This window comes from Lactuca serriola, chromosome 4 (genome assembly GCF_051521515.1).
Source record: "Lactuca serriola cultivar US96UC23 chromosome 4, Lser_US96UC23_V15, whole genome shotgun sequence".
Classification (NCBI taxonomy): domain Eukaryota; kingdom Viridiplantae; phylum Streptophyta; class Magnoliopsida; order Asterales; family Asteraceae; genus Lactuca; species Lactuca serriola.
In genome coordinates, this window is record NC_136411.1 from 302,533,951 (window position 1) to 302,560,666 (window position 26,716).

The window sequence follows — 26,716 nt, forward strand, 5'->3', positions numbered from 1 at the left end:
TTATTCCTCTCTCTCTCTCTCTCTCTCTCTCTCTCTCTCTCTCTTCTACAGGTAGTGGGTGTTGAACACGACTCTTTTATATGGGAAACAACAAGACTTTTATTAAGACACTTAAGGAGACCTTACACTTTGTGAGACTACTACACACTTTTCTCTCTTTGAGGCTTTCTTGGATGGTTTGGAGCAAATGAGCTCCATACCTATTTATAGGCCTCTTAGGAAGGTTCTAGATACTAGCATACACTTACTACATACTAGATAACTCTAGAACTATCTAACATACTCTACATGCTTCCATATGTTTCTAGAACGTTCTACCATGTTCTGGAGAGGTCTAGGTTGCTCCAGTGTCTTCTAGAATGATCCATATCCTTCCAGGGTCTTCCATGTCGTTCTAGAGTATTCTAGACTCTTCCGGTATATTCCAGAGTCTTCCATAGTCTTCCATAATGTTCTAGAATCTTCTAGAGCATTCTAGAACAAGCTAAAGTCTTCTAAATAATATTTGTTTTATTGGGCTAGTGATGATCTTTAACACTCCCCCTCAACACTAGCCCTCATTCTTCGTACCATGTTAAGCTGACAGCGAAAACCTTCACATTTTCCAGTACTCAGCCCTTTGGTGAACAAGTCTGCTATTTGGTCATCGGTCTTGATCTGCCGCATCTCAATTTCTTCCATCAAGACTTTTTCTCTGATAAAGTGATAATGCACTTCCACATGCTTTGTTCTAGCATGAAATACTGGATTTTCTGCCAGCCGAATTGCAGATTGGTTGTCACAGTGAAGTGGTACTGCATAGTCAACTTTTTGATGTAAGTCCTCCATTAGGAGTACCAACCATGTACTTTCTTGAGCTGCTACGGCCGCTGCTTTGTACTCCGCTTCCGTGGTTGACAATGATATTGTTGGTTGTCTTTTACTACACCATGATATTGGTCCCGACCCAAGCTTGAACACATACCCAGTGGTTGATCTTCGGGTATCATGGTCTCCTGCATAGTCAGCATCACAATATCCAACCAACTTGCAGTCTTCTCCTCTTTTATACAAGAGACCATAGTCAAATGTACCTTTGACATATCTCAAGATCCGTCGGGCAGCATCCAAATGAGGTTTCTTCGGACTTTGCATGTATCGACTCATAACTCCAACTGCATAAGCAATGTCAGGCCGAGATAAAGTTAGGTAGATAAGACTACCTACTAGTCGTCGATACATCGTTCCATCATCCAACTCTTTTCCTTCATGAGCACATATCTTGGAATTTTGCTCTATTGGTGTTGATATTGGCTTACACTCCAACATGCCAAACTTTTGAAGTATATCTCTTGTATACTTTTGTTGGCAGAGGAACAACCCTTCCTTTGTACGATCAACTTCTAACCCCAAGAAGTGTTTAAGCTCCCCCAGCTCTTTCATTTGGAATCGCACCGATAGATTTTCTCTTGTTTGATGGATTTCTCTTTCGTCATCCCCGGTGATGATCAAGTCATCCACATAAACCGACACAAGTGCCAACTTCCCTTCTTTTTCTTTGACGAACAGGCTTGAGTCTGCATGTGCAACTGAATAACCACTTCGGGTAAGAAATTCAGCAATCTTACCATACCAGGCTCTTGGTGCCTGCTTCAATCCGTAAAGAGCTTTTCTCAGCTTGCACACATGAGTGGGATTAACTGCATCCTCAAATCCCTTTGGTTGGTTCATGTAGATCTCCCGATCTAATTCTCCATGCAAGAAAGCATTCTTCACATCCATCTGCCATAATTTCCAGTCTTTACTAGCCGCAAGAGCTAGCAGCACTCGTACAGTAGTTATCTTCGTCACTGGACTAAATGTTTCATCATAGTCCAGTCCATATTGTTGTGAGAACCCTTGAGCCACCAAACGAGCCTTGTATCTTTCAATTGATCCATCTGTGCATCGTTTTAATTTATAAACCCACTTGCAGGAAATCGGTTTTATATCTCTTGGTCTTGGTACCAGTTCCCACGTTTGATTCTGCTTTAAGGTTGTAACTTCTTCTTCCATTGCCTTCTGCCATGCTTTATTCTTAACTGCTTCTTCATATGTCTCCGGCTCTTTAACACCGCTTTCTAAAATGGCCGCATTAGCATACTTGGGATTAGGCTTTCGGATTCTTTCCGTCCTTCGAAGTTGTGGAGGCGGCGGCTCCCTTTCACCGGCATCACTTGTTTGAGTTACTTCTTGCTCAATGACATCAGTGTCGCTCGGATCTTCAGGTGTATCAACACTTGACCAAATATGTGCAGTTTGCTCCCCCATCTTTTGTTTTAAAACTTCTTCAATATTTTCCGAGTCTGGTAGTACTTTCTTCTCTGAGGACCACCATGAAGATGCTTCATCGAACACTACATCTCTTGAAGTGTAGCATCTTCCACTTGTTGGATCACAACATCTCCACCCTTTTCTTTGATTGTCGTATCCAACAAATATACACCTGACTGCTTTCTTGTCAAACTTGCTACGTAAATGACTAGGCACAAATACGTAGCAAACGCAGCCAAATACTCGGAAGTAGCTAACAGTAGGTTTCATGTTCCATAGTGTCTCAAATGGTGAGATGAAACCTAACCTTGGTTGGGGAAGTTTATTGATCACATGGGCAGCAGTTTGCATTGCTTCAGCCCAAAATCTTCCTGGGACATTCTTCGCGTGTAGCATGCTTCGACAAATTTCTGCAAGATGTCGATTCTTTCTCTCAGCTACACCATTTTGTTGAGGTGTGTTGGCACATGTGAATTGATGACGTATACCACATTCTTTTAGATAGTGATTGAATTCTTCTGAGGTGTATTCTCCTCCATTGTCTGAGCGTAGACACCGAATCTTCTTTCTCACTTCTCCTTCGACCGTTGTCTTGAATTCTAGAAACTTTGAGAATGTTTCAGATTTTTCTTTCATGAAGAAAACCCACACATATCTCGAATAATCATCAATGAACGTCACCATGTACCGCATCCCGCTAACTGATGTCTGCTTGACTGGACCGAACACATCTGAGTGAATTAACTCTAGTGGCTTCTTTGCTCTAAAATTTGACTCCTTGTATGGTAATTGATGAGCTTTACCATACTGACATCTAGCACAAACAACATCTGTTTTAACTTCAAGTTGAGGTAAGCCATTGAGCATGGATTTCTCCATTATTACCTTCAACTTGTGATAACCAACATGTCCCAGCCGTGCATGCCATAGATCTGCTGTCTCATTCTTACGAGTCTTATCTACATAGGCAGACTCTGCGGAGAGCACATAAACGGACTCCACTCTTCGTCCTTCCATTGTTGGCGTTTCTGATATTTTAAGATCTCGATAGACCTTCACATCTTGTGGGCCAAACAAGACGTAGTTGCCTGACGATGTTAGTTGCGATATTGACAACAAGTTCTTCTTCATACCTAGCACGTGATACACATTATGTAGTGACACCATGTCAGATTTATTACCAGGCATGATCGTCGTTTTTCCAATCTGAGCAATTGGAAGTCGTGCATTGTTGGCTGTAAGTACCATGCGACTCCCTTTGTACTCCTTCACGTCTTGTAGTTTGTTCTGATCGCCAGTCATGTGATTGGAGCATCCTGAATCAATGATCCAGTCATTTTCATAGTTGATACGCTCTCCCATCATTGTCATGAGTGCCAACTCATTTTCTTCTATGGCACATAATGCCTCAGCATCCCATTCATCCTCTATTTCCTTTTTGGAAGTTACTACATTGCTTTCCACAGACTTTTTCTTTGACCAACAATCCTTGGACATGTGGCCCCACTTTCCACAGTTGTTGCAGTTGCCTTCGAACCTCCTCCCCCGAGAACTCTTATTGTCGGTCTTTTGAGATCTCCATGGTTGTGAGGTTCCTGGTTGACTCTTCCCTTTGTCAGCATTTTTGTATTCTTCTTTAGGAGGTGGCTTAAAATTCCTCCGACTTTTACTTGTGTAGAGTGCTTCTTCTTCACTCTTCAGCGTGATGCCTCCCATTTGCTTAGCCATAGCTTCTTGGCTAGCCAGCAAATTCTCAAACTCTACAAGTGATGGTTGAGCGGGCCATCCTTGTACAGCAGTAACAAAGCTTCTATATTCCGGCCTCAGTCCATGGATAATGATCCTCTTCATTCGAGCTTCTGCAATGACGGATTGCGGATCTAGTTCAGTAATCTCCCGACATATCGACTTGACCTTGTGGAAATATTGAGCAATCGTCATGTCACGTTGTGAGATTGATAATAGCTCGTTCTCCAAAAGTTGTAGTCTCGTATCATTCTTCTTTGAGAAAAGCGTCACAAACGTATCCTAAGCTTCTTTCGGGGTGTTCTCATCCCGAATATGCTCCAACATCTCTTCTTCGATTGTGGTCTTCAAGGCAAACATTGCTTTGCCTGCTTTGATTTTCCATTTACGTAAAGCACCATTAACGTCTTCCTCTGGTGGCGTAGTTTCGCTTCCACCAACGACCTCCCATAGATCTTGTCCTTGTAAGTAGGACTTCATACATGTTTCCCACGTTTTGTAGTTGTTGTTGTTGAGTTTCTTGATTCCTCCGACGACTTGGAGATCACCCATCGTGTTGGCAGTACCTCGGTAATACCAAACAAGCCAGTTTCGATACTAAACTTGCAGAGTCACAAACTACTCACGATACAACGAGAATCACTCGTTCTCACTATCAAGAAACCTTGCTCTGATACCAGATTGTTGAACACGACTCTTTTATATGGGAAACAACAAGACTTTTATTAAGACACTTAAGGAGACCTTACACTTTGTGAGACTACTACACACTTTTCTCTCTTTGAGGCTTTCTTGGATGGTTTGGAGCAAATGAGCTCCATACCTATTTATAGGCCTCTTAGGAAGGTTCTAGATACTAGCATACACTTACTACATACTAGATAAATCTAGAACTATCTAACATACTCTACATGCTTCCATATGTTTCTAGAACGTTCTACCATGTTCTGGAGAGGTCTAGGTTGCTCCAGTGTCTTCTAGAATGATCCATATCCTTCCAGGGTCTTCCATGTCGTTCTAGAGTATTCTAGACTCTTCCGGTATATTCCAGAGTCTTCCATAGTCTTCCATAATGTTCTAGAATCTTCTAGAGCATTCTAGAACAAGCTAAAGTCTTCTAAATAATATTTGTTTTATTGGGCTAGTGATGATCTTTAACAGTGGGCAGAGTGTAGAGAATGCCACCACCGCCTAACTCATCGTCACTCTCCACCCCTGCTATTTCGATATGAAACTTTTGGTAGTAATACATTGGGGCTTTATGTAGTGACCAAGGTTAGATGATAAAGAAACATAGAGATTGGTGATGAATGCTTTTGCTTTTAAACATCATATTTCGGAGAGATAGGAAGTAATACATCACTATATGTTCAGTATAAGCCTAGAATTAATTACTGTTACAGTTTCTGTACAGTTTACTTTTGTGAGTAAATTGTAGCGTAATCATAAGGATTTGATAATTTTAATGATCATGACAACGATATTCTTTTGTTCAAACTGAGATAAAATGTATGATTGAACTTCAATGTAGTGCTTTGTATGATGAATTTGGGAAAGAGTTGAATGGTTGATTCTATTGGAAAAAAGATGTTTGTTTTATTCATAACTTTGATATGGTTAGTATTACATTTTCTTCCTTTCATTTGATTTATCATTACTCGACCACCGGTGATTTTCTTGATTCATGAATAGATTTAAAGGCTAGGGTGGACTGTGGAGGACTTATTTAGTCAAAGTTGGTTGGTTTTTTCTTCTTTCTAACTATTTAAAAATAAGTGGCAAATTTTGTTAAATGGAAACGTAACTTTTGGTGTAGAAGTCAAATGTTGGGAATTTCTTATCTATAACCATTAACATATGTTTTAATTAATTTTCTAAAGAGATCAAACCGTGACGTCTCAGAGGGGAAGTGAAAGCAGTTTTGTTCTGTTCAGGTATATAGGCATAATTTGGCTCGATCTTAGGGGTAAGGAGTACCACGTTCTGAAAGTTAGCATCTTATATTATAAAAATCATGACGATAATGATCTATATTTAATTATATAATTTTTTAGTATAAATAATTTTGTGTAAATAAAGGTCATGTAAAAACTATTCATAGATCATGGATGTGTGTGGGCACAATAAACATTGAGGTTTACCTTTCTAATGGCTTTTGGTTATGCATTTTTTAACAAAAAATTATAGTTATGATATCATGTCAAAATTAAGTTTCCATCATCTAATATTGCTATATAACAATATATAGAATTGATTTTTGTTGGTTTTGCATATTTATGCAGTGCTAATTTGTAAACAAGTTAGATCATTACTCTGAAAGAAATTGGAACATTGCTCTACATTATGGCAATCCAATTTCAGTAGGGTTGTATCCTTTACCTGTTCATTTTCACTTATAATTGACAAAAAATAAGTTATAACTTTTGTAGGCATATGAAGTCTTTACCATCAAACTTATTTGTCTGAGTTTAAATAGAAAAAACATCTCTCACATTATATATTTTCAACATTTTCTACTTTATCTTTGTGACATTATTGTTGAAATATAGGTACTCATAATTATTACATTGAATTTTTTAGTGGTTTATAAATTTTGAGTGAGGGACGTCAATATTTTGAACTTTCATGTTAAGTATAGTAGCTGAAATAATCATATTTGGTGAATGGTTGTAATATATCGTGACTACTACCGGATTGTTTTGGCCTGTGTTAGGATTTTTTGGGTTGGAATGTTTTGTAGAGAGACTATTTTCAACACATCTAATTTGTTTACTAATAAACATATCTAACATATTAACTTATTTTAACATATAATTAATGGCGTAAATAAACAAAAAAAAAAAATCAATAATTTTCCTTTAAAAACAAATTTTATAATGGGTTTTCAGTAAAAGGTGAAAAAAGTAAAGAGTTTTTCTAAATTTGAGATTTGATATTTTATTACAAAAATATTTTTCCCTAATTGCCATCTGCTTTTGTTAAACATGGGGATGAATTTTGGGAACATTTTGCAATTTTTATGACATCATAGGTAAAAATTGAAAAATCAGAATCATAACACATAGTTTTTTTGTTGCAAGGAAGACTTGTGAGAGGTGCAATTAAGTGATGGTGATATATAGGAGTATTACTTTTGAGCAATAGTTGTAATTCTGGAAATAATTCTATGAGGAATATTTCCAGAAAAGATGCAAAGGTATTCTTTACATAAATTACAAAAAAAAAATAATAAAAAAAAATAAGAAATGATTTGAAAATGATGTCAAGCACACCACAAATTTGTCAAGTTATTTCTTTTTGTTACTATGCAATATGTTTTCCATTCAGTTATATAAAAATTCACATCTAATAATTTGCTTTTAGATGAAGTTATTGCGGAAGAGATACAGAAGAGAGGTTGCGCTTGCACTTACTTCAACTGCATGAAAGTCGGGTCCTGACATTGTAATCACTTACTTGAACAATATTTTTAATCAAATACCCTTGAATTTTGTACTCTTTGAGTTATACTTCATTGTAAGACTTTTTTTGTTCTTTTTTTTTTTGCTTATTTTTTTCTATCCTCTTTAGGATGAGCAACCATCAAGTTGTATGATTATGTTAGGTGGTGACATGGCAAGAATGCAGTCAATTAACATACAATTTCCACTTGTTCATTTTCAAAAAGGAGTCGTTACGGTTCTAATGGTAGTGATTCATGTCATGATCACTTACGTAGTGGTGCTCTTAGTTGAAACTTTCTATACTTCTTGTTGCAACTCTTAGTGATTTCATTTACATTGTTTATGCAGGACCAAAATCAAAAGGAACAAGCATCAATGGTTGTTTACACCTCTTATTAAACATGTTTAAAAGCTCTTATTTACGCCTAGATTTTAGAATTTAATCCACTCTTGATATTAAAAGGATTGAATTAATATGTGTTTAAGTGTCTTTTCAAACTATAGTGTTCTAATAAGTAAAACTCCTACCAGTTATAGCAATGTCTTTTAAAATTTTCTTATTACAGCATAATACTTTGAAAATCTACCAAATGTAGCAATGTACTTTCAAGATTCAAATTTTTTCTTATTAGAACATTATACTTTGACTGATATACCCATTACCCAGTCAGAGAAGTGAAATTGCTTTGTATTTTAATTGCATTGCAATAGTTGGCTAGATTTTTGTAGTACAATGTTTTAACAAGAATAAATGAAAGTAGGATGTACGATAAAAAAACAAGTGAAAGTATATTTCCAATTCATACATTTAACCCCAAACATACATCTCATATTTCTTAGCATCTTATTTCTGCAAAACCATTGAATTTAACTTTTTCAAGGTAAAAGATCAAGAGAAGATATGAAACTAAGATGAACCAGGTTAGCTGAGTCTTTTCAATTTATTGCTCACTAAAATGTAGAAAAATACTGGAACTTCAGTAATGAGGCACCCAACAAAACAATTAAGATACAATTAAAATCCATAACACTTCCATCTCCATTGCAATTATGAGATCAGATAAAAGAAAATAGATGGCCTATTTATGGATCAAATGAAGGTCAATTAACAATATTCACTTCAGTTGCCAAGATTGTTAAAGAGTGAAATCTATCTAATGTTCCATCCTCCATGATCAGTGCAATAAAACTACTTTGGCGGCTGCCTGGTAGAATTCAATTATATGATGAAATAACTTTCTGGAATATATACATAAACCCTATGAAATCAAAGAAAATTAGTTCATAAAGAAATGTGTGTAATGTTTCATGTCCAGTTCTATTAGCAGCATACACACAACAATAAACTTGTCCCTCTATAAAATAACATGAAGAAAGTTACATGTGGAAAATTTCCTTTTTCTATTATAAGTCACTGGATTAGTAGAGTAGAGACCCATCATATCAACCTTTTCCAAAGTCGAGAGACTGACCACCTAAATTAATTTTTGGGTTTTTGGCTAAAAAATAATTATTATCGTCTACAACAAGACCAAAAATACCACCATGTCACTTCAGAGTATGATGATCAACTTGAAAACAGAGAAAGTACAATAGTTCTTTCTGAAATGACTTTTATGGGCCTCCAGAGCTTCTCAAAATCATCCTGTTGTGGGTGCCTGCATTATGTGCACCCTACCTAGCAGAACGTTTTTCCTATTGTAACAACTTTCTACAGATTGTATGGCAACTTTTAAACTGAAACCTATCAAAGCTCTATTCACAAACAGTTAAGGTTGCAATCAACACACATATGAGATGATTCATAACTTTCAAAACGACAATCTTATTTTTAATCAGGATACGGTTTGGGTTGATCCATGAAAAATCAGAGTGGTAAGCTAAAATTAAATTTCAAAATACAAAGCATTAAGCTCTAAGTCTAAAAACAAAGTTACAAATAAGACCTACGATCAATTTTTGATTGTTCCATTAAATGAAGAATGGAACGAATTTATTATCAAAATCTTGCAGTTCAAATGACATATTTGGAAAGTCCCAACCTAACATCTCTTGAGCCATGGTTCTAATGGAGATCACTTCCAACTCATTCTCATTGTGCACTATGTGTTTCTTCTTTTGAAGAAGTCTCACATTGATTTCAACCAGTAACAATGCTTCAATCAACAGGAATCCCCAACACAAAGTCAAAGATACTACCTTGGAATCAACCCTTCTTCGCTACCGGTATCTGCACGCACACTACTAGAAACATGGCTTTTAGAGACGGAAGAATCCATCGCTATTCCGTCACTAAATGTTGTTTGCGATGGATCAGCGACGGATTGACTCCATAGGTAATTATAATGTGGCAAATAACTCAGCGACGGTTTTAGCGACGGATCCGTTTTTACTTGCGACAAATTTAGCGACAGAATATCCGTCGCTAAATGTCACTCAATACATTTACTCAGGGCATTAGCGACAAAATTTGTTAAAGTCATTCCGTCGCTATTTTGTCGCATATTTTTTTCTGTAGCTAATCCTTTGCAAATTTCATATACTAATTTTTTTTTCCGTCGCTGGTCTGTCGCAAACGTTAGACATGATTTTTTTTCCGTAGCTAATCCTTTGCAAAATTCATACATTAAATTTTTCTTTTCCGTCGCTGATCCATCACAAGCTTTAGACATGATTTTTTTCCGTAGCTAATCCCTCGCAAAAATTCATGCATTAATTTTTTTTTTTGTCACTAATCCGTCGCGAACTTGTAATATCATTTTTTTATTATGATTCTAAAAGAAAAAAAAAATACTACAATCATCAAATTATTATGCTAAAAAACATCAAATAATGATACAACCAAACATTACAATACCACAAAGATCAAAGTTTACCAAAGTATCATTCAAAAAACATCCAAAAACAAAATTGTCCACATAACATCAAACTCCAATAGTTGAGAACATTTTAACACCAAGAAATCCAAAATATGCAAGAGAGGTATAAATAGAAAAAAAAAAAGTTTAACCTTCAAAATAAGCATCGGGAAATGAGTTTTCACATAACATAACTTCAAAATAACATTTTAGTTGCTATCTTCATTTCATGTTCATCCAATCATCTTTGGTTCTCATTCCTATAAAACATTATTCAAAACAATCAAATACATCAAATACAAAACGTTAACAAGTCATTCGAAAACATCAAATACTAATGGTTAACATCATATTACCTCTAATTTTCAATTTCCCATCATATTTTGCAAGGCTGCATACATCTATTGCTACAACTTTGGCATCCATTTCCTCATGCATTTGTTGATGATTTCTCGTTGTCGATCTTCTGTTATTATATAATTCAACTGCAAGGGTAAAACTGTCATTTCACATGTATTCAGACAGAAAAAAAAACCCCGACAGTTTGAAACTACAAGGGTAAAAAGGTCATTTACCCATCCGACAATATATCTCGATAAACTGTCTTCTCTGTTGCTCTACCACTCTGCATATACTCTACAAAACAAGAAAAACAAAATAGTAATTTCATTCATTTATTTCTTTACTTAGTAAGAAAAAAAAAGTAATACCTGGAGCAAGATAGGCAAAAGTTCCAGCTACAACTGTTGTGATATGAGATTCTTCATCTTCCAAGAGTTTTGCAAGACCAAAATCAGAAACCCTTTTGTAGCTCCCATAATCATAGCATTAAGTCGAGCATCCCAACCTAAAAGCTTAGATTTTTTTGCAAAAAGAAAAAACATTTTTTCAAGAAAATGGAAATTGAAGAAAAAGGTGTTTGTAATGTTGATTTTTAATTTCTTACCACCAGATAAGTAATCATATATTAACAATTTTGAAGGTGGAGAGTTGCAATAGCCTCTTAGATTTACTAGATATCTGTGTTTAATGCTTCCAAGAATTTCAAGCTCTCTTTCAAAGAATCGATCAAATCCTTCGTTTAATTTTACTATTCTTTTAATGCAAATACGTTTCCAATTCCATCATCCATTGATAGTTCCAAATCCTCCAGCTCCAGTTACATGTTCTTCATTTAAAGTTTCCAGCTTTTTTATAATATCTTTTGAAGAGTAGCACATTTCAAGGTGAACACATAGATTATATTGTGGATGATAAAAGATCAACCGTTTCTAATAGGAAGAACTAGAATTAGGATGCTATGAGAGAGACAGATAGAAATTTACCTGAGTGTAGGCTTCATCCATTTTTTCAGCATCTCTTTTCTGCAAAAATCATTGAATTTAGCTTTTTAAGAGAAAAAATCAAGAGAAGAGAACAAATTAAGACGAACATTGTCTGCATGTATAGTACTTTATTTTCTTTTAATTATTCATTTTGATTTGTGGGTGAAATTTAGTTACCGTCATATCAATTTTATTATTTAAATCAGTGTGACATGATCAATAAAGAACACAGAAAGTACCCTGGAGACTTCTGCTGTGGGCAAATATATGTAGCAGTAAGATAGTGAGCCTCGTATCTCCGATGTAAACCCACACGACTCAAGAAGTTCCCTCGACCCGAAGATAAACAGACCTTTTACCAAAAGAATGCTCTGTGGAAGATGAATTATGCTTGTACCTCGTACATATAACTGTCCTAAATGTTCTAAACGTCCAAGTTCCCCAGGTAACTTTTCAAGCAACAAACAATGATCAAATTGGAGAAAAGTTAAACGTTTTAACATACAAATGCTATCGGGTAGATGCTTAATCTTCACGGATGACAAAGCGAGCATCCTTAAACTTTCTAATTCGCCAATACCCTCGGGTAACTTTTCAAGAAGCCAACAGAATTCAAGTCTGAGAGATTGCAGATGTTTCAACATACAAATGCTATCCGGAAGATGTTTAATTGTTGTAGATGACAAAGTTAGATTCTCTAAACATTCTAATCGGTCAAGATCCTCGGGTAACCTCTCAAGTAGCAGACAATCTATAAGTTCAAGAGATTTCAAATGTTTCAACATACAAATGCTATCTGGAAAATGTTTAATTGTTGTAGATGACAAAATTAGCTTTCTTAAACGTCGTAACCCACAAATGCTTTGTGAAAATGTCTCAAGGTTTGTGCAAGCACATATACCTACAGAAAGAAGCATCTCAAGATTTCTAGTAAATGAGGTTGGATTTTCTTCATAAAAACACTCAAACTGAAACTTTGCAAAGTTATTGTCGGGGTGAAGTGGGCATCTTTCTAAGGTCTCTGCACTCAGATATAATTTGTCTGAAGGACCAACCTCAAGTGATTCATCCACACTACAAGAAGGATAATCACCTATGTAAAAGGAAAAAGAGCTAAACCTCAAAAAACCACTTAAGTCTACATGGACAAGCTTGTTTAGACATCCAATGGGATTGTGAAGTTCTACCAATTTATGACACTCTTTGAGATATAACTTCTTGAGATTTGGAGTCATCCCAAGGTCAAGGGTCCTCAATTTTGAATGACTAATTTTGAGTACGGCCAGCTTTTGACATTCATTGGCCATGCGAAGTTCTTCCAAACAACACGATTCTTGAAGATTTAGGTTGCGTTTAGTTGCGGAAAAACAGTTTTCATTTTCTGTTTTCTGTTTTCCATTTTTAGTTTTCGTTTTCCGTTTTCATTTTTCATTGGAAAATTTAGAAAGCGCGTTTAGTTCAGTCTTATTCATTTTTCATTTTCTGTTTTAGAAAATTAGAAAACGCGTTTAGATGTGCATTTTTCTATCGGTTTTCATTTTCCATTTTTTGTTATTTTAACTAATATCACAAACACCACCCCACCCCCACCCCACCCACCCTACCTACGCCACCCACCCCACCCCCACCCCCACCCACCCTACCCACCCCCATCCACCCACCCCACCCCACCCACCTTATCCCACCCCACTCTACCCTAACTCATACCCTACCCCTACCTACCCACCACCACCACCACCTCCAACCCCACCCTACCTACCACCCTTATTCTTTCTACCTATCACCCCCACCTACACATACATTTAATATATAAGAAGCAACATAAAATTCAATGTATCATTTAACATAAAAATGAACATTTTAATAAGACAAGTTTTACTATTTTAATGCTATCAATATTGTGAACGCCCCCGGCGACGTTGTGTATGTCTTTCCCATAACATGTTAGCAATTGAATCTCTAACTTGAAGCATTTCATCTTGATCTGTCATATCCAAAGGAAAACCCTCTTGAACCACGTTAAAGCCTTCTGTGAGTTCTTGAAAATTTTCACCACCATATGTATTGAATAAAGTGTCTGCCCTATCCTCCATCCGTATATAATTATGCAGTGCACAACATGCATGCGGGATCAACATTTGGCGTCTCAACGGATAGTTTGGTATATATTTGAAAATGTGAAATCTTTTTTTAAGAACACCAAATGCCCGCTCTATGACATTCCGAACAGATGAATGTACAAAGTTGAATAATTCTTTCTTTCCTCTAACTCCACTACCACTTTGCCAATCAGACCGATGATACCGCTCACCACGATATGGAGCTAAAAATCCCTTTAGATTTGGATACCCACTATCAACAACATAGAAATAATCTACACCACATAAAGCAAATATATATATTTAAGTCGAGTATTTAGAAACTAGATTAAATAAATTAGGTAAAGAAATGTTGAGAAGTCTTACCACCGGTCGGTATTGGAAATTTGTTTTCGGGTCTAATAACGGCGTCATAAAATACACGAGAGTCATTCGCTGTTCCCTCCCAGCCGGTATACACAAAAGTAAACATCATATCATGGGAACAAATCGCCATCACATTTTGTGTAACAAGCACTGCTTTTCTTCCGCGAAATGACTTTTGTTTTGATAATGGAGCCCAAGCTGCTACGTGAGTGCCATCAATAGCACCGATACAATTCTGCATTGAAATTATGTATGTTAGAGAGATAGAGGTTTTACGTATAAGTGTTAACAAAGAGATCAATGAATACCTTAAAGAATGGATACCATCTCGAATCTGCTCGAATTTCTGGTTGAACTTCACCTCTGTTAGTTGTTTTAACTACTGTAAGAGCAAATGCCTTCAAAGCTCTTAACACATACTTAAACCAATAATGTACAGTCCCCGTAGAATGTTGAAAACGATCCGAAATCATTCTATGGCTTGTTCCATGACATAAAATCCGCAAACTCATTGCCAAACCTTCTTCTACACTAACATCCCTTCGATCTTCCAATAAATTCATCATCTTTAGTTTATCACACAAATTTAAAAAAACATGTGGCTTCATCCTAATTGCTTCATAACACTGGATAGGATTACCGCACATTATCTCTCGAATGTATTCTTTTCCACTTAGCATAGATGTCCTACAAGGAGTTCGGTCAATAAAATTCCTATTGTTCTTTATTAACAAAGCAATCATCATCATATCATCCAACTCATCATCGTCATCATCTGAGTAAGAGCTACTATCCGATGAATATGACATTGGGACACTTTATCTGCACCATAAACCATTGAATTTAATGTCAATCAAGTAAAATAACACAAAAAAAAAAGTAAATTCACACATCAAGTTCCATACATATCATCAAAATGTTCCACAAAATGACATCAAGTTTATACATAAACATCAAAACATAAACTAGTGCAATATGTTTATATGACATCCCTAAATTCTAAAACAATTACCCATCTAAACTATCAAGCCACTGTTTCCTCCTATTTTCAGACATCATTAGGAACATTTTTCTCCAATTAATATCAGGAAAGAAGGACAATGCTTTAGTGTACGATCTTGCACCAACACCAGGTGTAGCTTCTAAAGTCGTCATACAATCACTAATCGAGTATTCCTCGGTCAATGAGCTTGTTACATCACCATACTTTGACTTATAATGTTCTGCTCTTGCTAAATCTCTTTCCTTTCTAGCGACTATTGATTCTGAAAATGCATCCAACAAGGTATCATATTTGGAATTTCCAGGACCTTTTTTCATTCTTCTTGAACCTGGTAAACCCTCCATTTCCTCTTCCAACATACGCTTTCCCTTCCGACTACCCCCATTAAACTCACTCTCACCAAAACTACCACCCTCTAGATACTCATCCTCAATTCTGTGCTCTTCTTCTGATGTTTGAGGGGCACAAGTTGAGGCATTATGAAAAGCACCAGAAGCAGTCGAACTATTGAAGACCAAACTCAATAAGGAATAAATCTTACAACCCTTTTTCTTGAACGATTTGAAAACTTTATCTCGCTGTAATATATGGTATACAAATACTTTATTAGTTAGCAAAATAAGTCAAACATTAATAAAATTATTAGGTTTAAGATATTTTATACCTTAAAAAAATCATCCCAAACAGTATCATTAGCAAACACTTTTCCAGAAATAGCATCCCATGTGACTCCAGTATGGTTAATCAATTCACTAAACTTTAGATGAACAGATTTAAGGCGGTGGTATTTTGCTTTCACCTTCTCAGGACCATATCTTAAAGCAAATTTCATAAAAATCTGTTCATCCATTTGTGTCCAATCAGTTCCTTTGAAGATTGGAGCCCCGTTAGGATCTCTCTTGACCCTTTCCTCTAAAATCTCTAAGAAATATTTCTCACAAGCTTCTGTCCACTCCATTGCATCCCCACTGTGCCCACCCATCTATATATAACCAAATTTATTTAAAACTAAACACACTAAAATGATTCTAAATCTAACAGAGTAACCAAATTAATTAGGAGTTATGTGATTACAATGTATAATTAACTCAGACTATTCAATGAATAAAGGTTATATTAAAATTAAATCTAGGAACATGTACAGTAATATAAGAGATCAAATCATAAAATAGAGTTGCACTATAGGCCATTTATGTTAGAGATACAATAGGAGAATGCTACATACATAAACAGATTTACACACAAAGAGATACACACACATACAGACATGAAAATGAAAACACAAATACATGTTATCTCATTAGGGTTTTACATTCCTGTACAGACATGAAATTGAAGCAATATTGAGGGATAAGTTTAAAATGTATTATACTCAAATTGGCATAGATATCTATAATTAAGATCGAGGTTCTATATGACATCAAGAAATCAGCCCATAAACTGAAACTAGGGCAAAAATCAACTGATTTCATCACCACCAATAAAAAGTGAAAGAAAACATTAAACAGAACGATATATGCAATTATTTATCGAAGTAATTAGTAATCGAATATAAAAGATATCCTTAGATGAGAAAAAATTGTGAAACTGTATACGTAGCGTGATGGGTAAAAAGGGTGTTGACACTTGAGACTTACGTATAACAAAGAAATGGGAAAGAATTTGAGATCGATTATGCAACAACTGATTCTCGTCAGCACCAACAAACTGTGAAATCGTAACCACTAAATACATCGATTAAGCTACAAATAAAATTAAATTTACCTGTGTTTTCTTTTTCAATAACGAGCACAGAAAGAAGCAGACGCAAAGACGAGATTTAGTCGGAGAGAGGAACCGTTGTTGTTGAGAGGAGCTGCTATGGCGGCGAATGGAAGGAAGGAGCTGCTATGGCGGCGGCGGCGAATGGAAGGAAGGAGCTGCTATGGCGACGAATGGAAGGAATTTAGATCGATCTGTGAGACCTTGGGTTGTAAGTGATACGCATCTGCACGGACTTGGAGTCTAGACGCACATGAATCACAACAATTGGGCCATGGGCCAAGAAATTGGGTTGTAGTCGTGAAAGTGGAGCATCAATAATTCATGTCTATCTCACATTGATAATCCATGGTTACCAAATAATTTGATGATGCATTTTAACATGTGAGACCTGGGGGGGGGGGGGGGGGGGGTAGGGGGTAGGGGTGGGGGTGGGGGTGGGTGGGTATTTGTGGGTAGGTGTGTGTGTGTGTGTGTGTTTGTAGGGAGTAAGGTGTGTGTGTGTGGGGTGGGGGTGGGTGGGTGGGTGTTTGTGGGTGTGTGTGTGTGTGTAGGGGGTGGGGGTGGGGGTAGGTGTTTGGGTGTGTGTGTGTGTGTTTGTGGTGGGTGAGGTGTGTGTGTGTGTGGAGGGGGGGGGGGAGGTAGGTAAAAGTGGGTGGGATGAGAGTATGTGTGTTTATATTTAGAAAAATTTTAGAAATAGAAAAATATGGAAAACAATGATTATTGGTTTTCCAAATTTTTTCAATTTCTTTGTAATTTTAGAAAACGGAAAATTTTCATTTTCCGTGAAAAATTTAGAAAAATAGACAAACTAAACACGTTTTCAAAATTCTCATTTTTCTTGGAAAATTTTTCCGGAAAACGGCCCATTTTTCCGTAACTAAACGCACCCTTAACTTCTCTAGATTTGGAGTCATCCCAAGGTCAAGGGTCCTCAATTTTGAATGAGTAATATTGAGTTTGGTGAGCTTTTGACATTCATTGGCCATGTGAAGTTCTTCCAAACAACACGATTCTTGAAGATTTAACTTCTCTAGATTTGGAGTCATCCCAAGGTCAAAGGTCCTCAATTTTGAATGACTAATTTTGAGTTCGGTGAGATTTTGACATTTATTGGCCATGTGAAGTTCTTCCAAACAACAAGATTCTTGAAGATTGAACTTCTCTAGATTTAGAGTCATCCCAAGGTCAAAGGTCCTCAATTTTGAATGACTAATTTTGAGTTCAGTGAGATTTTGACATTTATTGGCCATGTGAAGTTCTTCCAAACTACAAGATTCTTTAAGATTTAACTTATCTAGATTTGGAGTCATCCCAAGGTCAAGGGTCCTCAACTTTGAATGACTAATGTCGAGAGAGGCGAGCTTTCTACATTCATTGGCCATGTGAAGTTCTTCCAAATTATTAGATTCATAAATATGTAACCACCTGAGATTCGGAGTCAGCCGAATGTCAAGGGTCCTCAACTTTAAATTGGTGAGTGTTGATTCTATTAGATTTAGACATCTTCCGGGCAAGTGAAGTTTTTCCAAATAGTAGCATTGAGAAAGAAGCAACTTTTCAAGATTTGGAGCCAGCCCAGGGTCAAGGGCACTCAACCTTGAACCTTTAATGTCGACAGAGGTGAGCTTTAAACATCCAGCGGTCATATGAAATTCTAGCACTACAAAAAAAAATGTCAATTAGTGACCAAAACAAAATGGTCACTAACAATAGAATGAATCGTCACTAAATGATTTAGTGACCAAAATTCCGGTCGTCACTTTTCGCCACTATAGGTCCGTCACAAAACCAACTTAGTGACCAAATATAAATATGGTCACTAAACAGTGACTAAAATATATTTGTCACTAAATCTGTGACGACCCACTTCGTCACTAAATGTTGTCACTAATCAACGAAAGTCGTCACTATTTTTTCTACTTAGTGACCAATAAATGTCGTCACTGCTTTATCCAATTAGTAACCATAGAAAGTTGTCACATGTTTATCTAATTAATGACTATAACACGTCACTGATTTATCATATTAGACACAAAAAGAGGTCAATAATTAAGAAATTATTGAAATACTAAATGTCATTTTTAATATGAAATATGACAATATCCAATTGGACAAAAGAAAATTTCAATCCTATAAATTTTTACAATACAACAAAAATAACCAAATAAATCTTCACAATTATAATATGAAAATTAAATGTCATTTTTAAAAAAACAAAATCCATATATTTTATCCAATATTTCAAAAAACAAACATATAAAGATCAATGTGGATTAAAAGTAAATTCAAATTGCTTCCAAGGGTAAACTTGTGTTCGACCAACCACACTTACAGAGGTGAAAACTGAAAGCCGAAAGGGATGGGGTTCTTCTGTGAACGATGATTCTCAAAAGGTAAACATGTCTCTTTTTCTCCTCTCTTGCACACATTCTTCATCTAGTCATTATCACTACCAAAATAAAAATAAAAAATAAAAAGAAATGTCTCAAAAGGTACATTGATTAAAGCTTCTAGTAAGTTTTTGGCTTGATCAAGATTGCGTCTCACATGATTGACAAATAAAATGTAAGATTAAGAAGTAGGATGAGAACATATATGGGTCAAAAAGCTAACCTGGCGAAGCTTTTCAAATGATTGGACATTGTTTTCTCTTCTTTGCATCTGAAAATATATAAACATTTTTAATACCTTAGATTATGTAAACATATGAAGAATTGAAATACTTACCCTTCTTGTATGAAGTCTGTGAGCTTTCTCCCTTGGTCTAAGTACATTGTATGGATTGGTGTCATTAACTGGAGGAAGTGGTTGTAATAACAACAAAAAGGAAAAAAAAAATGTTTTTTACCATTCAGGGGCAAAATGGTCATTTGAAAGAGGAAACTAACCTGCAGGCGGCATAGAACGTGTTTAAGCCATCTTTCACGCTGATAAAAAGGAACAAATTTGTGAGCAAAAATTAAAAAGCATAACACCAAGAGTACTCATTGTAAAAAAATGAGATACCTTTTCTTTCGAGTAACTGTAAATTGACTGGAATACCCCATATTGTATGGAAGGGCCTACCAAATAGATAAAATTCAAGATATAATGATCGTTAGCTACTCTGAGTTTTGTTCATGCTACTCTCGAAATGCAAATTGAAAAAATCCTAAGAGTTACATTGGTTCCTAATAGTCGGAGAATGGTAGAGAGTAATGATCAATTCATCCTATTGAAAAAGTAATAAAAAAACATAGTTAATAAATTTACCGAAATCAAATCATCCTATTGAAAAAGGAATTATGAGAAACTTACTTCCATTTCTATCGGGTAAAGGAGGGGCAAGGGGGGGTCCACAGTAGTATGTCCCCTAATTGATGTAGCATTGATATCTGTGGGCCCAGATGAAGTAGAGGGATTAAAAATTCAATATGTTGCTTTATTAGTATTACACTACTATACATTAATACATATGAGATTAAGTGGATGGAATGGAATGAACATGGATTCGAATGGAATAAGCAAGATAATGGAATGCATTGTTACAAGAAAAATTTTCACCACCGATATCCATCATTTCATTGGTGCGTTTAAACTTATTGAAAACTAGGTTGCTATAATACACATATAGTGGAAGTATGTAGCTATTTCTAGGATTTACAATGTTGTGGTAGAATTGGTAAATTGAAATAGAAGAGAATCAGATACCATTTCATTCCTTTTCAGATTACATTGTACCAAAAAATACACGTCTCTCATTCCGTAGCCTTCTTTTCTAACAACTCAAAAAAAATATCAAGCTTCAAAAAAACCAAAATTGAAATAATTTATGTCCCACATGATAAAAAAAGATTGGGTAATCACCTCGATTAGGGCACCAAATTCTGAATCAAAGCTTTGATATATTTTGCAAAAAAATTCCAAAATAAAATGAAACATTTAAACAATAATAATAATATAAAGTAGAAGAGTCAAGAGGCCGACCTCATCTATAACATTGTTGACCTCATCTTTAACAACTCTTCCAGCACAAAAGATGTCTCTTTCTGCAAAATACTGATAACAAAAAACATTTAAAAACTGAATTTCACCAATAGCAAGACGAGAAAGTACAATCTTGGCACCACTCTTCACACATTTATCCAACTTATCATAAATGACATTCCACTCTGCATCAACTATAGACTGATATTGCAATGAATCTGAAAGTCTGTTGATAAAAACAAAAAGAATGTCAAATGTTAAATCATATCAAACTAAACAAATAAGATCATAACACTAATTAATCACCTCAAAATTTCCATAATACGGAGGATAAATAACAGAAAATTACAAAAAAATTCCAACATTACTCGGAGGCACACAACAAATCGATCATAAAACCTCAAACTAAACAGTGGGGAACAAACGCCACCACGACAACCCTCAATCGGAAACATACAATAAAGTTAAATAAATCGGCTCCTTTCATAAGTGATTACGTATTTATATCTGTTTTCGATTGTGTGTGTTGATATGTGCTTGTGTAAGTGTGTGATTGTGAACATGAATCAGAATGGAGTCGAGAACCGGAAAAGTAGGTAGAGGAGGATGTCGTCCCTAAGCAATGAGAAAAGAGATTGAGGAAAGGATACATTAACTTTCGACATTTAGTAATGATGAACACATCATCAAATGCGAGGAATTAAACTCCATTTTAGGTTTTTCGACCCTAATTAACCAAAATTTGGGGAAGTGATTACCTAATCGAAGCTTCAATTGGGAAAACTAGGGCTTCAAACTTTGGAGCACGGTACTGCAGTGAACGAAGGAGAGTGTGGTGATTCGATGCGGTAGCAGCGCCGACGGAAGATGGAAGGCGAGGTAACGATGGTGGTAGTGTTCGATGCAGATTGTGAATAGAGGAAAGCGAGAGGAGGCTGCATAGCGTAAATACGTAGGAGATGATACGCACATGTTGCGATACTTTATTGTAATTTAACCCTCATGTTATCATAATTAGTCACCCCTTCATCTTTTAAGCATTTTCACTAAGACCCTTACTAGGATTTTTATTACTCCAAACCCCTTTATACAAAATTACAAATTACCCTAACATCAAATGGTAAAAACCACTACAATGAAATTAACAGACATATATGTAATGAGACCATGCTATGTAACATTGTATATTTAATGTGAACAGGGCCAGCCTAAGTCGATTTAGGGCCTAGGGCAAAAAGAAAACATAAGGCCCTTCAAAATTTAGTAATCGCAACTATAATACAACGAAAAAAATTGGAGGGTTTTTAAAAGATGTCGGTTAAACCAATGAAAAAACAAAATTAAAAAACCGGACAATTGAACAACCAAACCATTTTGAAAACTTGTAGTCGGGTTGGTGTTTGGAACAAAAAAGCAATAGTTTATGTTTGTAAAAAACAAAAAATTCTTACGTTGATGAAAATTGTAAAATAAAAATTTAACTTATAAATGTCATATCTAATCGGTAGATTAATAAGATTTTTGTTAATAAATCTAAGAAAATTAGCTATTATATATCAAAAGAGGGTGAAATTCCCATAAATAAACAAAAACAAAAATATACATGGTAATTGAGCATAAAAACACTAAAATTTCAAATGAAATAAATGGTTGGATGTTGTGTTAGAAAAACAAAAAAAAATTAAATGATAATTTTTATAATATGGATGATTTGTGAATAACAAAATAGAATATAGGGGGACTTTTTGTAATTTGAATTCGAATTCAATAAAGTGCTAGACATGATTCAAATGTAAGTTTTTAATCTGTTTGTTTATAATAAAAAGGAATAAAAGAAAAAGGGACCTAAAAAAGCAAAAGAGTTTTATAACAAGATTCGAACTTACGTCTCTCATCAAAATGAAACACGCCTACTTACAAAACCTCTAACCAACTCAACTAACAAATTTTTAGTAATTTCTTTAACAAAAACCATATATATATATATATATATATATATATATATATATATATATATATAAAGTAGAATTAATTTTGGGCCCAAATCATAATGAGACCTTGGGCCGTCGCCTGGTTTGTCCACCTATTGGCCGGGCCTAAATGTGAAATTACCACAGTGCACTTCAATCGAATAAACGATCATGGCGACCAAATAGGAGTTTATAATTCTCATTTTGTTTTTAAATTTATAATGAAATTTGTTCGGTGATCATTATTATACAATCATAACTTTTTTGTAATTTTCAATTGTATATTCAATTAATAGTTACTATTTTTTTCCGCTCATAAATATATAAATAGTTAGTGACCACTATTTTTGGTCACTAAGTTTTTAATTCAGTGACCACTATTTTTGCTCACTGAGTCGCCAATTCAGTGACCCCTATTTTTGGTCACTAAGTCTCTAGAGCTACTATTTTTCATCATTAACCCTCCAATCCAGTGACCATTATTTTTCGTCACTAAGTCTCCAATATAGTGACCACTATTTTTGGTCACTAATACTTGCTATGACGTACAAACGTAATTATTTAAACTATATTCTACATTTTAGTGACGGATGAGTGACGACCATCATGATAGTGGTCATTAAATTTGTAATATTACCAAAATTTAGTGACGACTAAATATATGGTGACTAAATGATGTTATTAGTGACCACATTTTAGGTCGTCACTAAAGTAGACTTTTTCTTGTAGTGTAGCAAATTATTGCATTGATGAAGAGTCAATGTCTCGAGATTTGGAGTAAGCCCAAGGTCAATGGTACTTAACCTTGAAAAACTGAGGTCAAGAAATCTGAGCTTGTTAAAGACCTAAAATAAGCAAAAAAACAAAATGAATATTGGTGTAATAACAAAACAATGTATGTATAACATTATATAATGAACCATACAGATCAATCGATCAACCATAATTTTACCTTGCTTTCTCCACCTTCCCAAAGTTGTACAAATCTGCTGTGAACCATTTTAAGTGCAACAAGATTATTTGCTTGAAACGTTGTGGGTAAAGAACTAAAAGGGTAAAAGTTCCAATTCACATATCGTAGAGCATTTGGGAAGTCTGAGCCGGCCATACTAAACTCCAAATCACTGTAAGAATCTCCAACAACGGAAAGAAATCTAAGTTCCTTCATCTTTCTCAGACCTTTTATAAAAATATGAGGATTGAATTTCACTGAGTGGAGTCGTATACATCTTGTTGCTTTAGTACCCTGCAATCCAAAATAAAGTCACCATGAAACTTGTGTCATAATAACTATAGATGTGTTGTTTTTTTTAAACCAAATATAAGTAAACATTATCCTTACCAAATCATTAGCTAATATCTCTTCAATTTCATCTTTAATCCACAATCGGCTATGATTGTGAGGCTCATCGGGGTGCCCACGACGAACAATATTCCTGCCCATTTCTACAATATGGTCATGCATGCCTAGGAGATCATAATCAAACTTCTTATAAATAGTTATAAGAGATTTTTGTTCAAGAACTTTTAAACCATTTCTAGCATGAAACCCACAACATTCAAGCGCTTTGATTGCATCATCTTTCGGCCAACCTTTCATGATGCATGCAACATCTAGAAAAATTTCCTTGTAATCCTCCTCTAGAGATATATAGCTTAATTCCAACTTTTTCGAAGTTTGTTTTTCCGGAATCGTTTTTAGTCTTTCTATGGCATCTATCCATTCAAGATCAGTTTTTCCACAAAGAAACGAACCCAAAACCTTAATCGTCAAGGGAAGACCAGCCGCATAACGTACAACTTGTCTTGATAGCTCTTCATACCCTTGAATTGGAATATCTCTCCCAAATGCAAACCTACTGAAGAGGCAAATTGCCTCCTCATATGATAGCAGATTGACATCATGAATGAACTTCACTCGGTGTGCTACGAGCACTTGCTCGTCTCTTGTTGTGATGATAATTACACCTCCCGCCTTAAACCAGTTAGGCTCGCCTGCTAACGCCTCAAGTTGATTTATATCATCAACATCATCTAGAACAACAAGAACCTTCCTATTAGGAATCCTCCTCTTCATCATGTGTTTCCCTTCATAAACACCACTTACATTGATGTCTTTATCAATTAAGACATCTGAAAGGACTTGCTTTTGCAAAGAATTTAAACCGGACAAAGAATCTTTTTCCCTGACATTTTCAACGAAGCTTGTACCTTCAAACTGAAAGGATATGTGATCAAAAACAGCTCTTGCTAAAGTTGTCTTTCCAGCACCTCCCATGCCCTTGATCCCGATCATGCGGACATCGTCACAGCCAATTCCTAAAGATGGTACAAGATTTTTGATACGGGTCTCCATTCCTACTAGCTTTTCATCAATGCTGAAACTAATGAAACGTAACTCTAGTGAAACCACCTCAACTATTTTTCGGATGAATTTAGCTTCATGCCTGCATTTTAAAGAAGACTCAGTTAGCTTACTCAAAAATGCCATATGACCAGTCACTTTCAGATCTATAATTAACATATGAAAAATTAAGTATTAAAATTTGACAATCTAAGATGCCATATACGAGCCATTTATATCCAGGACTCCAGGTTATACACTAGATCAAAAATATTCAAAATATTGCAGAGATCTAATGAAGGAATTACCCTTCAGCAGTGTTCTTCAACTCCCACCCAGCCAGATTCGCTGCTTCTTTGAGAGCCTCTCTCCATATTCCAGCAGCCTCTTTATTTTTAAGGTTGACAAAGGCATCTGCCACTGCCCCCTCTTGTTTGCGGACTTCCCGAGGTTCCACATCATAGAAAACGGGGTAAGCGGTATGCTCTTTCGTTTTCTGACACTCCATTATCTTAACAAGTTCATTCAAGCACCAAGATGAAGAGGCATATCTCTTGGAGAAAACAATGATGTAGAATTTGGAGTCTTCAATGGATCCGATGAGCTCATCACTGATGTTTTCCCCTTTTTTGATTTCTTCGTCGTCCTTGTAAGTATGAATGTTTTTTTGCTTAAGAGCATGATAAAGATGGTCAACGAAGTTCGTACGAGTGTCTTCGCCCCTGAAACTCAAAAATACATCATACTTAAAGATCTTGCGAATGGATGAAGTTGAAGAAGACGCCATTGAAGGTGTGATTGAAGGATCCTGATAAAAATCAAATCTTTGTTAAGCAAAGTTAAAATGATTGGGAAGAAATTTGGATGAGATGAATCTGGATGATCATCGTAAGCAGATTAAGAAGATAGAAGATAATGTGAGATGGCGATGGGTGTGGCTGGAAGACTTTTGGACTTCTGCGGAGAAAGCCAACCCACTTGTTTAGTCAAGGAACTGGAAATTTACTTATCAGATCGCACTTCTAATTACACGTGTCTTTCACTTAATTATAACAGTTTTATTTGGAGTAATATATTAAGGCATAACGGTTGTGAAAAATATTTACCATTTTGTCAGTAAGAGAATATTATTTCCGTTTCCACGTCTCTGTATTTCCCCTCGGTGCCTTACTCTTTTTTAGTGGGGATATCGACTAAAAAATAAGATGCAGGTTGACTTGGTTTAAATATTTATTCGGGCCCATCACGGTTTCTGTTAATTTTTGTTTGCCGACTGTCACTTCCTGAGGCGTCTTCTCTGTCTTTGTTCTTCCCTTTGTCTTCGGTAATTTTATAGTGATGTGTTTGGCTTTTTTTGTTTTCGTTTTTTTTGGTAAGCTTTTGCTGGTGAATGGATGCTTTTGGATATGTGAAAGTTTGTAGTTTATATTGTTGATTACTGGTATGTATGTGTGGTATTAAGATATAAGGGTTTAACCTGTTTTTGTCATGGGGTTTTACTGTTCTGAGTCTTCTTTAATTTCTACAACAAGAGGCT

General features: G+C 35.6%; 3 protein-coding genes and 1 pseudogene across 13 annotated transcripts; all 4 read right to left on the reverse strand.

The window, feature by feature from the left end:
• Positions 1 to 10,400: 10,400 nt before the first annotated feature.
• On the reverse strand, positions 10,401 to 11,559 carry LOC145097221 (LRR receptor-like serine/threonine-protein kinase FEI 2; annotated as a pseudogene). The gene is made up of 4 exons (XR_013704274.1): positions 11,050 to 11,559; positions 10,915 to 10,975; positions 10,696 to 10,824; positions 10,401 to 10,599 (listed from the first exon to the last, which is right to left on the reverse strand). The product of XR_013704274.1 is annotated as an LRR receptor-like serine/threonine-protein kinase FEI 2 (transcript).
• Positions 11,286 to 12,966, reverse strand: LOC145097220 (uncharacterized). Its single transcript, XM_079034751.1, has 2 exons — positions 11,904 to 12,966; positions 11,286 to 11,703 (listed from the first exon to the last, which is right to left on the reverse strand). The coding sequence occupies exons 1-2, from the start codon at positions 12,897 to 12,899 to the stop codon at positions 11,638 to 11,640; spliced, it is 1,062 nt and encodes a 353-aa protein (XP_078890877.1). The 5' UTR covers positions 12,900 to 12,966; the 3' UTR covers positions 11,286 to 11,637.
• A 489-nt stretch (positions 12,967 to 13,455) lies between these two features.
• LOC145097219 (uncharacterized) lies at positions 13,456 to 17,285 on the reverse strand. Of its 2 annotated transcripts, XM_079034749.1 has the most exons (4): positions 16,897 to 17,285; positions 14,438 to 14,951; positions 14,130 to 14,364; positions 13,456 to 14,038 (listed from the first exon to the last, which is right to left on the reverse strand). In XM_079034749.1, exons 2-4 carry the CDS (start codon positions 14,936 to 14,938, stop codon positions 13,557 to 13,559), a joined length of 1,218 nt encoding a protein of 405 aa, XP_078890875.1. In that variant the 5' UTR covers positions 14,939 to 14,951; positions 16,897 to 17,285; the 3' UTR covers positions 13,456 to 13,556. The 2 variants fall into 2 exon arrangements, with proteins under 2 accessions (XP_078890875.1, XP_078890876.1); XM_079034750.1 differs by lacking the exons at positions 13,456 to 14,038; positions 14,130 to 14,364; positions 14,438 to 14,951 and adding exons at positions 15,128 to 15,710; positions 15,797 to 16,114.
• A 518-nt stretch (positions 17,286 to 17,803) lies between these two features.
• LOC145097217 (disease resistance protein RPV1-like) lies at positions 17,804 to 26,118 on the reverse strand. 9 transcript variants are annotated; one of them, XM_079034748.1, is made up of 15 exons: positions 25,488 to 26,118; positions 24,178 to 25,282; positions 23,788 to 24,081; positions 23,640 to 23,680; positions 21,018 to 21,091; positions 20,866 to 20,937; positions 20,746 to 20,776; positions 20,590 to 20,656; positions 20,197 to 20,273; positions 20,062 to 20,110; positions 19,906 to 19,961; positions 19,788 to 19,826; positions 19,627 to 19,663; positions 19,513 to 19,560; positions 19,057 to 19,348 (listed from the first exon to the last, which is right to left on the reverse strand). In XM_079034748.1, exons 1-6 carry the CDS (start codon positions 25,964 to 25,966, stop codon positions 20,894 to 20,896), a joined length of 2,037 nt encoding a protein of 678 aa, XP_078890874.1. In that variant the 5' UTR covers positions 25,967 to 26,118; the 3' UTR covers positions 19,057 to 19,348; positions 19,513 to 19,560; positions 19,627 to 19,663; positions 19,788 to 19,826; positions 19,906 to 19,961; positions 20,062 to 20,110; positions 20,197 to 20,273; positions 20,590 to 20,656; positions 20,746 to 20,776; positions 20,866 to 20,893. The 9 variants fall into 9 exon arrangements, with proteins under 9 accessions (XP_078890867.1, XP_078890874.1, XP_078890873.1 ...); XM_079034747.1 differs by having other exon boundaries at positions 20,590 to 20,776; XM_079034745.1 differs by having other exon boundaries at positions 20,866 to 21,091; positions 25,488 to 26,116.
• Between the last annotated feature and the right edge of the window lie 598 nt (positions 26,119 to 26,716).